This window comes from Mirounga leonina, unplaced genomic scaffold (genome assembly GCF_011800145.1).
Source record: "Mirounga leonina isolate KUSES-001 unplaced genomic scaffold, KU_Mleo_1.0 Mir_93, whole genome shotgun sequence".
NCBI lineage: Eukaryota > Metazoa > Chordata > Mammalia > Carnivora > Phocidae > Mirounga > Mirounga leonina.
In genome coordinates, this window is record NW_023270854.1 from 24,332,342 (window position 1) to 24,345,503 (window position 13,162).

The 13,162-nt window shown below is 43.9% G+C and overlaps 1 protein-coding gene across 2 annotated transcripts; it reads left to right on the top strand.

Moving 5' to 3' along the window:
• Positions 1-298: 298 nt before the first annotated feature.
• Positions 299-5,949, top strand: CUNH18orf32 (chromosome unknown C18orf32 homolog). 2 transcript variants are annotated; one of them, XM_034996344.1, is made up of 3 exons: positions 299-414; positions 3,623-3,810; positions 5,239-5,949. In XM_034996344.1, exons 2-3 carry the CDS (start codon positions 3,646-3,648, stop codon positions 5,302-5,304), a joined length of 231 nt encoding a protein of 76 aa, XP_034852235.1. In that variant the 5' UTR covers positions 299-414; positions 3,623-3,645; the 3' UTR covers positions 5,305-5,949. The 2 variants fall into 2 exon arrangements, with proteins under 2 accessions (XP_034852235.1, XP_034852236.1); XM_034996345.1 differs by lacking the exon at positions 299-414 and adding an exon at positions 691-1,001.
• Positions 5,950-13,162: the final 7,213 nt, after the last annotated feature.

Consider the following 13,162-nt stretch of genomic DNA (forward strand, 5'->3'; position numbering starts at 1 on the left):
AGGTATAGCCGTTTATTTTAAACGCTTAAAACCACTTCCGGCCCTTTCCGACGGACGTGTCGAGCCACAGGGGATGGAGAACATCCTCGCCCTCACATGCAAGTGCAGTAACCTTCCCAATGGTGGTGAACCACCGGCACTGGCGTTAATCTTTCCTCAATGTCTTGGATTTTACTCCAGCCTCCGGGACAGGAAAGCCCTGCACTTACTCGCCATCTGCAGGGTTTGAGCTCTCGGTGGCTGCGCCGGAAGCCGGGCCGCGCCTCCGCTTGGGCGTCACCGTTACGTCCTGTGCGTGCTCCGGCTGACGCAGGCGCGCCTTTGTCGGCCACTTTTGCGGTGCCCATTGGCTCTGCGGCAGCACGTCCCTCCCTCCGGAAGTGCGGACATTTACACTCGGACCCGTGGTCGAGGGTGAGTGGGGCCGGGTGGGCTCGGGCTGGCGGCGGGGGGTCGGGCGGAGGTGGGCGGTGGCCCTGGTGCTGTGGAGCCGCTTTGCAGGCTCCAGCCCGGGCGGCGGTGAGCGAGCCCCACCCGCTCGCGGTGGGACTGCTCTGGGACCCCCCGCGGCCCGCCGGCGCTCTCCCGGTACATCCTGCTTCGCCCTCCAGACGCGCGCCCCTGCCGCCTCTGTCCACGGCCACGCACCTGCTGCCCTGCGTCTCACGTCTCACTGTCTTTCTGTGCGTTTATTCTCTTCCTTGGCCTGTATTGTCGGCTTCGTTTCGCTCTCCTGGCATCTTCACCACCGTTCGCTCTCACTCTCTCCTGTCTTTTCAGTCGTTGTCTTGGACTCAACCTGCCCCGTGAAATAACGTGCTAAACTCGGTTACTGAAGGGAGGTGGCGTTGCCCCACGGTACCTGCCCGATTTCAAATAGAGCTTCAGCCTTTTCCTCTGTATTCCATTGTTACCTTGTACGAAGCCGAATGAAAGAAAATCCCTCTCCTCCGACAGTTTAAGTCCATTTTGCTCGCTTTGTTGTACTGAGAATTGGCTGGGTGAGAACAAATAAAATATTTTATCAGTTTATCATAGCACCTTCTAGACCTTTATAAGCCGTATTTTCCACATGTCTGAAGTAAAATCTCACTCCAAAGAGTCATGTAAGGATTAAGAAAGAGATAAAATACAGTAGTTTCATTATGAAGAGAGCTAACAATTTTTATACAGGCCATGATTATGACATAAGTGATGGGTAGCACTTGTTCTTGGGAAATTATTTAAAACAATAATTAGAAGTAGGTGAAAATGAATCTGTGATGGACTGCCAGTCATTAACTTAGCCTAGTCCTGGGAACCCTCAGTTGTTGTGAAGGGTTTAAGTGGGGTTTTGAAGGCTTGGTAAGAGGGGAATAACTTAAGCATTGTATTTTCGTTAGGGAAAAAGGCAAGAGAATTGAGCTAGGAAACCAGAATTGGGAATTCTGGTCTTAGCCAACTCTAGTTACTCTTTAGCTCTCTGTGAACTTTGGACAGGTGGCAACTTTTGGATCTGTTTGTGGGGGCGGGGGGGAGGGTAACAACAGTTACATAGTACTTAATACATGCACACACTCTTCTGAGCTTTATATTCGTTATTGACATATCTGATCCACATTTACATCCCTAGGAGATAGGCTATTTTGTCTTCATTTTCCACAGGAGGGCATCAAGGCACAGACTCCTTAAATAATTTGCCCAAGAACACCATCTCGAAAGTGGTGAAAGCAGGTCTCAAATCTGGGCAGCTCCCAACCAGTCTGCTCTGATTTATTAGGCTATGGTGTCTGTAAGAGTGCCAGACCTAAACCAGATCACCTCTTAAGTCTCTCCAGATGAAGTTCTAAATGTCTATGGCCAAAAATAATGATTCCTTAGAAAATGCTGAAAAAGACTCACTGCTCATTTTGACTTAACTTTAATCAGAAAATATGCTCTTTAAAATTCTGAAACAATATTTTGGTAAATTCTTAAATTGTTACTTTAGTTTGACCAGGGGACTCTTTTAAAGAATCCAACTATGGGGCGCGTGGGTGGCTCAGGTCATGATCCCAGTGTCCTGGGATTGAACCCCACATCGGGCTCCCTGCTCCGCAGGAAGCCTGCTTCTCCCTCTCCCTCTCCCCCTGCTTGTGTTCCCTCTCTCGCTGTTTCTCTGTCAAATAAATAAATAAGATCTTTAAAAAAATAAGAATTTTTTTAGCCATGAATCCTTTATAAAATAGCTGATCGTTCCTTGATACACATTTATATGTTTGCTTGTTTATATCTCTCATAATTCATTTCAAAGTGACGTTGAGATTGGGTTATCTATACCACTGCTCATTTGTGTGTTTTGGGGTTTTTTGTTTTTTTTTAAAGATTTTATTTATTTATTTGACAGAGAGAGAGACAGGGAGAGCAGGAACACAAGCAGGGGGAGTGGGAGAGGGAGAAGCAGACTTCCTGCTGAGCAGGGAGTCCAATGCGGGGCTCGATCCCAGGACTCTGGGATCATGACCTGAGCTGAAGGCAGACGCTTAACGACTGAGCCACCCAGGCGCCCCTACCACTGCTCATTTGTACTGTGAATAATTTTAAATGGCCTTAGTGTAGTCATGATGCTGAGTCCTTTGACAGCCAAATACTACTAAATTTATAATATTTTGAAAATAAATTTTAACATCCTGAATTATTAGCTTTATGCACTGTTCTGAAGCTTCTTAGTTTTTCAGGCCTAAAATTTCAGTAAATTTAAGAGGTCTTTGGTTCAATAGTATATTATGGAAGTAGTATTGGTTCTTTTTCAAGAAATTGCTGATTTGGAGAAATTCCAAGGTAATTTCTAATCATCGAGGAAATTAGAGGTGTTAACTTTTTTTAAAAAGATTTATTTATTTGAGAGAGAGCATGTGCATGGGAGGAGGGGCAAAGGGAGAGAATCTCAAGCAACTCCCTGCTGAGCGCTGATTCCCAACTCAGGAGCTTGATCTCACCACCTGAGCTGAAACCAAGAGTCGGACCCTTAACTGACTGAGCCCCCCAGTCTCCCCTAGAGGGAGATTTTTTGAAATGGACAGTGTACTTACAACAATAATAATACCAAATAAAATATTTTCATTACTCAGTTTACCTTAATTGCTATTAAAAAGAAAAAAAGCAAATATATCAAAGAAGATTTGTTGCCTGGGAAAGTCCAGCTGGTTTGCAGCCTACAGGTCTTCCAAAGTGATACCTTAGTGAATTCCTTATTACAGGATTTGCCTTAGCTTTGGAGGTTTAGCTAATCACTACTGTCAGTCTCCGAAGATGATGAGGCTGGAGTTTTTGAAAATTACAGGAGTTGATAAAGGCAAACGGCCTAACTGCCTAGTACCCAGCAAAAGTTAGTGTCTTTCCTTTATCCTTATAATTTATGGTTGGGAAGCAGTGATTGGAGAGGTTTGGAGGCAGGCACCTCACTGTTATTTTCACATCTACCACCTCTTGTATCTTTACAGAGAGCAGCATTTTTATTTAATAGATTCGTGCTTTTAGCTAACAAATAATTTAGGTTTTTCCTTTAATGTAGAAATAGTCCTTTCAAATATCTTCATCTAGGTAAATTCCTTCAGTCATTAATCTGTGATGAACTGATTGGTTTTTTCATGCATGTCAGCAGTTCAGGAACTCCAGCCTGGGAGGATGGTGTGCATTCCTTGCATCGTCATTCCGATTCTGCTCTGGATCTACAAAAAATTCCTGGAGCCATACATATATCCTCTGATTTCCCCCTTTGTTAGTCGTATGTGGCCTAGAAAAGCTCTTCGAGAATCCCACGATAAAAACAAAGGCAAGGTAGACTGTAAGGTAAGAACATTAAAATACCTTGAATAAGGGCAGGTGACGAGGGTGGTACAGACAGGGGAAATAGTTGCCTAGGCAAGTATTTGGAACCAGAAGCTTCATTAATGTGTCTTAATTTCTTTTTTTTTTTTTTTAAGATTTTATTTATTTAGAGGGAGAGTATGAGCTGGGGGGTGGGGTCAGGACAGAGAGAGAGAGAGAGAATCCTAAGCAGGCTCCATGCTCAGCATCAAGCCCTTTGTGGGGCTCTCTCCCACCACTCTGAGACCATGACCCGAGCGTAAATCAAGAGTTAGACATTCAACCAACTGAGCTGCCCAGGTGCTTAGGCTTAATTTTTTTTTTTTTTTTTTAAGATTTTATTTATTTATTTGACCAAGAGAGCACAAGCAAGGGGAGCTACAGGTAGAGGGAGGGGGAGAAGCAGGCTTCCCACTGAACAGGGATCCCAAAGCAGGGCTCAAACCCAGGACCCTGGGATCATGACCTGAGCTGAAGGCAGACACTCAACCAACTGAGCCACCCAGGCGCCCCAATTTCTTTTTTTAAAATAAGGGGTTTGGTGAGTTTTTTAGTAACTAACATTTGGTTTAAACTAAGGTTTTAAACTGGACTTCTGATTAGTGTGTTTGTTCCTTGTTTTAATGCCAAGATAATAACCAATATTTATTGGCTGGTAAGAATAATAGTAAATAACTAATGGATGAGAAGAAATGATACTAAAATATGCCAGTTTCACTCAATGATAAGAAATTTAGGGGCGCCTGGGTGGCTCAGTCTTTAAGCGTCTGCCTTCGGCTCAGGTCATGGTCCCAGGGTCCTGAGATTGAACCCCGCATCGGGCTCCCTGCTTCGCGGGAAGCCTGCTTCTCCCTCTCCCACTCCCCCTGCTTGTGTTCCCTCTCTCACTGTGTCTCTCTCTGTCAAATAAATAAAATCTTAAAAAAAAAAAAGAAAGAAAGAAATTTAGTTGGGGGGATCATAGAGATTTCTAAAAAAACAAAATGAAGTTTTTTTTTTTTTTTAAAGATTTTATTTATTTATTTGAGACAGAGAGAATGAGAGACAGAGAGCATGAGAGGGAGGAGGGTCAGAGGGAGAAGCAGACTTCCTGCCAAGCAGGGAGCCCGATGCGGGACTCGATCCCGGGACTCCAGGATCATGACCTGAGCCGAAGGCAGTCGCTTAACCAACTGAGCCACCCAGGCGCCCAAAATGAAGTTATTTTTTAAAGTGAATATTTGGACAACTCTTTTTAGCATTGGTTCTTGTTAAGTTTGACCTCCCTTGTGTTCTCTCCTAATTTAGCCACCCTGCACATTTCCAGAAGCAGAGCTTTTTCATTCTGAAATTTGTTGTCGGTTTTCAAAGAGAAGACTTCTTATAACGAGTTGTAATAATATCTAAAATTTTTTTTTTTTTTAATTTTAGGACACAGACATAAATGGATTACCAGCAAAAGGACCAACGGAAATCTCTGATAAAAAGAAAGACTGAAGTGATTGTTCCAAAGGATCTCATTGTTTTAAAAATGGACATGATAATATGAAGCACCTTGCTTGTAATTGTCTCTGACCTTTTTCTCTGAGACCAGAATGTGGGATAGATAGCTTACTACCTGACACTAATCAGGAAATACATGGTATTTATATTTAAAATGTGTTTACTTATATTTAATGATCTCATTCCTGAGTTTCTGTTTCATTGAAGTAGCTTCCATTTCTATTATTGTAGTTATGAATAAATAGAAGGTTTGTGCCAGTAGACATTGCTCCCAAACCAGTACTCAAAAATCCTTGGGCCTCTTGCTTTCGTTCAGGCTCTTTGAATTTGAGCAGAGTACAATGTTACCGTTAAACAGTGCAGTGAGACAGTACGGTGAAAGGAAAAGGGGTTTGGGGAGATGATGGGGACTTGAAACCTAAAGATGTAATTACTGTCCAATACAACAGAGCAGCCTACTTCTGAGAGTAGTAATTCCTGCTTACTGCTCTGAGGAAAATAGAAAAGACAGGAAAATCGGGGAAACGCCTTTGAAAAATGGAATACCTTTTGCAGAAATACCTAATGTATATTATAAAATTCTAATCCTTGTTGCATTTCTTCTGTTCTTACAAAGTATATTAAATATTCAGTTTAGTCTGTGGTTCTTTTTTTCCTTTACAGTTTAAATATTTAAAACGGATATTTTTTGCCACATCAGAAAGTAGAATTATAGTGTGATAGCATCTGGATAGTTGTGAAACAACAATCTTTTTTTTTTTTTTTTTAAAGAGTAGATTGTATGCATTGTTGTTGCATAACAAGACACTCCAGAATTTAGTGGTTTTTAACATGGGACTGGGTAGTTCTTTACTGCTCTGGGCCTCCATATGGTCTTTCATCCCTGGGCTGCTTCACATTAGTGTAGGGATGTATAAATATTCAAAGATGATGAGCCTTATCTTACTATTGTATGTTTATTCCCTATGGGGTTAGAAGGAGAGGTTAAAAGGACTCCTGCTCTTGGGGCGCCTGGGTGGCTCAGTCGTTAAGCGTCTGCCTTCGGCTCAGGTCATGATCCCAGGGTCCTGGGATCCAGCCCCGCATCAGGCTCCCTGCTTGGCGGGAAGCCTGCTTCTCCCCTCCCCCCACTCCCCCTGCTTGTGTTCCCGCTCTCGCTGTGTCTCTCTCTGTCAAATAAATAAATAAAAATCTTTAAAAAAAAAAAAAAAAAAAGGAACTCCTGCTCTTGAAATCCTCGGTCCTAACTGAGGCTCTATTAAGCTGCATGTATGGTAAAGTCATTGATTAATCCTGGATTTCGTTTGATATAGATCAGTAGTTTTCAGTTTTTCTGCTCCAACCCACAAGGATAAAATCAATCCCCTTTAGCAACTATATTCAGTTGATTAGGTTGTGGTGGGTTTTTTTTGCACAGGATAGCCTCTGATTAGGCTTTTTTTTTTAAGGTATAAAAATTATATTATAAAAATAGATGTTGGGACACTTGGCTGGCTCAGTCAGTGGAGCTTGAAACTCTTGATCTCGGGGTTGTAGGTTCAAGCCCCACGTTGGGTGTAGAGATTACTTAAATTCTTAAAAAAAAAAAAAGTTGTTCATAGTAAAAGAATGCAAGAGCAAGTTAATGGAACAGTTAATGTTCTTTCTTTACCCTTATTCTAGCTCCACAGATGTAACCACTGTTAGTTTTCTGTGTACCTTCTACCAACTTAAAATTTTTTTTTTAAGTAGGCTCCACACTGGGTGTGGTGTCCAGTGTGGGGCTTGAACTCAGGACCCTGAGATCAAGCAAGACCTAAACTGAAATCACGAGTCAGACATTTGACTGACTGAGCCACCTAGGTGCCCCTCTAACAACTTTCTTAATTAGTTTTTATTAAATATATCATTTTTATTTATTTATTTAAGATTTTATTTATTTGACAGAGAGAGACACAGCAAGAGAGGGAACACAAGCAGGGGGAGAGGGAGAGGGAGAAGCAGGCCTCCCACGGAGCAGGGAGCCCGATGTGGGGCTCGATCCCAGGACCCATGACCTGAGCTGAAGGCAGACGCTTAAAGACTGAGCCACCCAGGTGCCCCTAAATACACCATTTTTTAAAAATCATAATATTGTAAGGCTTATAATGTCCGTACTTCCTTAGTCCCCAAAGGCGTTACTCATTTAGCTATTGCTGTGTCTTCTCTTTTATCTCCATATTTCTAAATAATACATACATATATGCTGCTATTTTTGGAGTTGTCAGCTCTTACTGACTTTCTGCCATGGTTCAGGTACAGCTCTCTTACATTGTAAGCCCCTCTACTTCTCCCACACCTCCTCCTAATTATGTTTTTGTAAATTTGAGTTATCATTAATTACTATATCATTATGACTGCACCATCTGCCGTCCATTTGCCTTCCAAATCTGCTGCCTTTACCCTACTTTGCTGCCCAAGAAACTGTATGAACTACATCAACAGACTTCCCCTGAGCTCTAGATTCTGTTGGGTTTTGCCAGTAGGGATCTGTAGCAGGAGATGGGAAGGTAGGAGGAAGGGAAGGAAGGTGGGAGGTCAGGGTATTTATTCCCTCTGCTGCCTCCCTTCAGGTCCCCTTCAGGTCAATTGTGTTCCTCAGCCAAAAGTCCCTGCACCTCCAAGTTGGCCAACTGCGTGTGACTCCTTTCAGTTTCCACTAACCTCTCCCTCACCTTGTCCTTTTGGGCCTGATGGGGTGATAGCATCTCTTACTGCTGGCTCTGGGTTACTGCATTATCTCAGGGGTGCCATCTGCTTTCTGGGACACTAATACAATGAGCATGCAGGAACTCCTCACTGTGTAGGGTATGTGTGTAGTAGTCTCCCCTTATCTTTAGCTTCTACACTTTCTGTTACCTGCAGTCAACCAAGGTCTGGAAGCAGATGATCCTCCAGATGTATGGTCAGGTCAACAGTAGCCTAACACTACATCACAATGCCAACTCCTTCACCTAACTTCAGCTCAACATGTAGGCATTTTAACCTCACATCATCACAAGAAGAAGGATAGGTACAGTTCAGTAAGATATTTTGAGAGTGATCACATTCACAACTTGTTACAGTAGGTTATAATTGTTCTATTACTGTTATCTCTTACTGTGATTTAAGTTTTTATTTTCAAAAATTTTTTTCATTAGAGAGCAGGGGGAGGGAGAGGGTGAAGCAGACTTCCCCCTGAGCAGGGAGCCCAATGCGGGGCTCCATCCCAGGACCCTGGGATCATGACCTGAGCCAAAGGCAGACACTTAGCTGACTGGGCCATCCAGGCGCCCCACTCTGTCTGATTTATAAATTAAACTTTGTCATAGGTATGTATGTGTAGGAAAAAACAGTACGTCTAGGGTTCGGTGCTATCCACGGTTTCAGAAATCCACTGTGGGTCTTGGAACATATCCCCCGTGGATAAGGGAGGACTACTGTGGCATGGTTGTGTTTCCTTTCACATACAAGCATTGCTTTCCTGGAGTTATTAATTACCTTTTTCTCCCCATGTATTTCCTCTCCTGACTGGTTGTTGCAGAGACCTGATGCGCAGGGGCAGTTCTTGGGACTCTCCTTTACCACTCCTGTGCTGGATCTCTTGATTCCTGGATCCCACATCCTCTTTCTTTGTTTATGCTCTCGTTTTTTCTGTAGCACACCAGTTTTCTAATTGAATATTCTTTGAGGTTGAGTATGAATAATTTAAAAAGTTCCCTGGATCATCCCAGTTCATGTAAACCCACCTTCCTAAGAATTGCTGGTCTTCTGAGGCCTTTGCCCCTTCTAACAGTCTCACACTCAAGCACTGGTTCCCAGTCTTGTGTTTTACATACTAGTAAAAAAAAAAAATTTTTAAACGGTTGAGGAGACTGATACACAGTTGACTACTTTATTTGGCCCACTAAGAGTATTTTAAGAAGTTATATATCACCATTATTTCATAAGACATTTTGACACCAAAAGAATGAAAAAGAGCACAAGAATAAAGGAAAAAGCCCATTAGTTTGAATAAATTTATGAAAAATTTTTATGGAAAATTAGCTGTTTTGTCCATATTTTTCTTTTTTTTCTTTTTTAAAGATTTTATTTGAGAGCATGCTCATGAACAGGGGGAGGGGCAGAGGGAGGGGGACAAGCGGACTCCCCACTGAGTGCGGAGTCCCAGTGTGGGGCTCCACATGGGGGTCCATCCCAGGATCCTGAGATCACAACCTGAGCCAAAGTCAGATGCTTAACTGACTGAGCCATCCAATCGCCCCTTTATTTTTCTTTTTTATAGTTGATTGGTAAAAACTTATCACCTACCCTTGGACTGGATTTGGTAGCCAGTGTTTTATACCACATAAGTGTTCTCTTGTCCCAAAATACCAGTCCTGCCATCTGTCAGTCATGTTTCAGGGGTGCCTTTCTAGTAAAAGCTACTGTGTTAAACATGAATATTTGGTGCAAGAGTATTTCACACACATGATCTCATCTGATTCTTAGAAAACCTTGAATTCCAAAGAAATCAGAGCACAGAGTTTAAAGATGTTACGTGGAGAGTCCAGGATTTCAAAACTATCCTCTTAGGTCTTAAAACATTGATCCCTTAGGGAGCAATCGCAGCTCCTAAGACCTGTAAGACCTCAGTGGGAACAACTGAGCAGAAATGGAGAGCGGAGTATGCACTGAGCAGTGTTTGTGGACCTGTTTTCAAGTTTCAATTTTGCTCACCTTGCACCAGCATGACAGACTTACCTAGTTTTCAGCGGCTTGTTTTTGCCTTAGTTCATTTTTTTTTAAAAAGATTTTATTTATTTATTTGAGAGAGAGCACATGAGAGGGGGGAGGGTCAGAGGGAGAAGCAGACTCCCTGCCGAGCAGGGAGCCTGATGCGGGACTCGATCCTGGGACTCCAGGATCATGACCTGAGCCAAAGACAGTCGCTTAACCAACTGAGCCACCCAGGCGCCCTGCCTTAGTTCATTTTAACAACACTTCTGGTCTCTTTGTAAGACGGGCTCAGCTCATTTTCCCAGCTAATTCCTCAAGGCTCTCCTGAAAGACTCGGGTTTTGTTACATTTTCTTCATTACTAAGCTGCCGTCCTAGGAAACGTAGGTGAGTCAGCACTTCCTCCAAGTGATTACCCATGGCCAGCTGGTCTATTCAACAGACTGACAGGATCGAAAAGAACTTTTTTAACCACTGATCTTAAGCCTTCTGAATGCTCTAAAGCTAAATGTCCTGAGTGCATTCATAATCATAAGGAGAGAAGGTTCCTCGTAGTTTCCTCCCCAGGGAGCTACTGGCTTCCATCCTCAAAGCCTTATTCATTGACATGGTGACAGCTTCTTAAGAAGCAAAGACTATGGGAAAACTTATGTGAAGCAAGAGGTTAAAATTAAGAAGGTAAGAAACTAGGGAAACGGAAGGGTCAGTGTGTGGTAGTCACAAAATATACTAACCGCTCCAAATGTTGAACTGGTGGGGATTTTTGAGTACATCTAGGCCAATGCTCTCATTTCTACTATGGTTAAGGGAGGTAGCCAAGATGCTGGAACAGGGCAAGAGTGGGGTCTCCTGTAGGACTGCTATGTACAGTTGTGCTGAACATGCACTGCCCAATTTCAGAGGGCACTATTCACATGAACAACAACGTAAATGATGCCCTTAGACCTATGCATCGCACACGCACAGCTGTAGACAGAAGTCCTGCATCCTGACTTGTAATTCAGCAGGTGAAGTTTCATTTGGTGTTTCCTTTGGTGTGTTTCCTTGGTGTGTTCCTTTTCTATCGCTGCATAACAAATTATCACAAATTTAGTGGCTTAAAACAGCACAAATTCATCACCTCACACATTGATGTGGTGTGGCTGGATTCTCCACTCAGGGTTTCACCAGGCTAAAAACATGATGTTGGCCAGGTCCACAGTTCTCATCTGGGCTCCCAGGCTTGCTGATTGTCAGCAGAATCCATTTTCTTGCTATTGTAGGACAGGTCCTGGTTTTTCTTCTGGTCAGCTAGGGCCCACTCTTAGCTCCTAGAGGCTGCTTGTAGTCCTTGGCACATGACCCCTAATCCACTATGACTGGTATTCCTACAAAAAGGAAATTGGGACACAGAGACACATGCACGCAGAGAGACTACCACAAGAAGACGAAGGCAGAGATTGGGGTGACCCTTCCACAAGCCACGGGACTCCAAAGATTGCCAGGAAACCGCCGGATGCTAGCTGGGGGGCACGGAACAGACCCCCCTCATGGCCTCTGAAAGAACCAACCTTGCCAACACCTTGATTTCGGACTTCTGGCTTCCAGAACTACAAGACAATAGATACCTATTGTCGAAATCACTCCGTTTGTGGTACTTTGTCAGAGCAACCCTAACTGACACAGCCAGGTTTTGCTGTCCATTTTAGTTGGAAAGACAAAGAAACTCTACGGACGTCGGCGTGGATCTCCACGTACCGCGGGTGTTAGCCAAACGAGCTCGGAGGGGGCCTTTTCCGGTGAGTAAGCGTGCGCTCTGCAGCCAGACGGCCTGGCTTCGGCTTCGGCTTCGGGTTCGGATCGTCACTTGCCAGTTTTGTGACGTCCGGGAAGTCTGTTGAACTCTGGGCTGTAAAATGGGGATGATAACGTGCCTATTCCGGAGGGTCGTAATGAGCAGTGAGTTAATACACCTGCAACTTTAGAACCGTGCCTGCCCGGGTAGCTGTTTTCCAGACGAATTCATTAACTAATATTAGTTAGTGACTCACCCTGATGTGTCCCCAGCGGGAGGGAGACTGACGCCTGCAACGCGTGCTGCCCGCTCCCCGGGCTTTGTGCCTCGGACAGCTCCTCCCGGAGGGCGGCCTGGGGGACAGCGGCGGTCCGGCAGGCGCAAGCCCTTCTCCCCGGGCTCAGCCTCCGAGCTCCGGCTGAGGGAAGGTGAACGGGGACCCCGAGGCACAGGTGTGTCGCTGAGCTAGGGGAGGGCTTGGGGGGCCTGGAGAGGTCATTGTGAGCCTCTCCCTCGGCCGAGCGACAGCCTCGAGCTGAGGAGTCGCTGCCTTTGCAGCGTCAGGCCCTCGGCGGCGGTGTCTGACTGCGAACGGGCGGCATCACCGCGGCTTCGGTAAGGCCTTAGAGGACGCTCCATGCGGTCATCGGCGCCCTGCCTGCGCGTCCTCGCCCGATCCTCGCGCGGCCCGGGCACTCAGCTCCTCGTCTCTCCCGTGAAGGGACTTGGTTAATTGCCAATGCTCCTTCCCGGCTGTAATTTTCTTTCTTTCTTTCTTTCTTTCTTTCTTTCTTTTTTTCTTTCTTTCTTTCTTTCTTTCTTTCTTTCTTTCTTTCTTTCTTTCTTTCTTTCTTTCTTTCTTTTTTCTTTCTTTCTTTCTTTCTTTCTTTCTTTCTTTCTTTCTTTCTTTTCTTTCTTTCTTCCTTCCTTCCTTCCTTCCTTCCTTTCTTTCTCTCTCTCTTTTTCTTTCTTTTCTTTCTTTCTTTCTTTCTTTCTTTCTTTCTTTCCTTTCTTTCCTTTCTTTCTTTCTCTTTCTTTCTTTCTTTCTTCCTTCCTTCCTTTCTTTCTCTCTCTCTCTTTTTCTTTCTTTTCTTTCTTTCTTTCTTTCTTTCTTCCTTTCTTTCTTTCTTCCTTTCTTCCTTTCTTCCTTTCTTCCTTTCTTCCTTTCCTTTCTTCCTTTCTTCCTTTCTTTCTTTCTTTCTTTTCTTTCTTCTTTCCTTTCTTTCTTTCTTTCCTTTCTTTCTTTCTCTTTCTTTCTTCCTTCCTTCCTTCCTTCCTTCCTTCCTTTCTTTCTCTCTCTCTCTCTTTTTCTTTCTTTTCTTTCTTTCTTTCTTTCTTTCTTTCTTTCTTTCTTTCTTTCTTT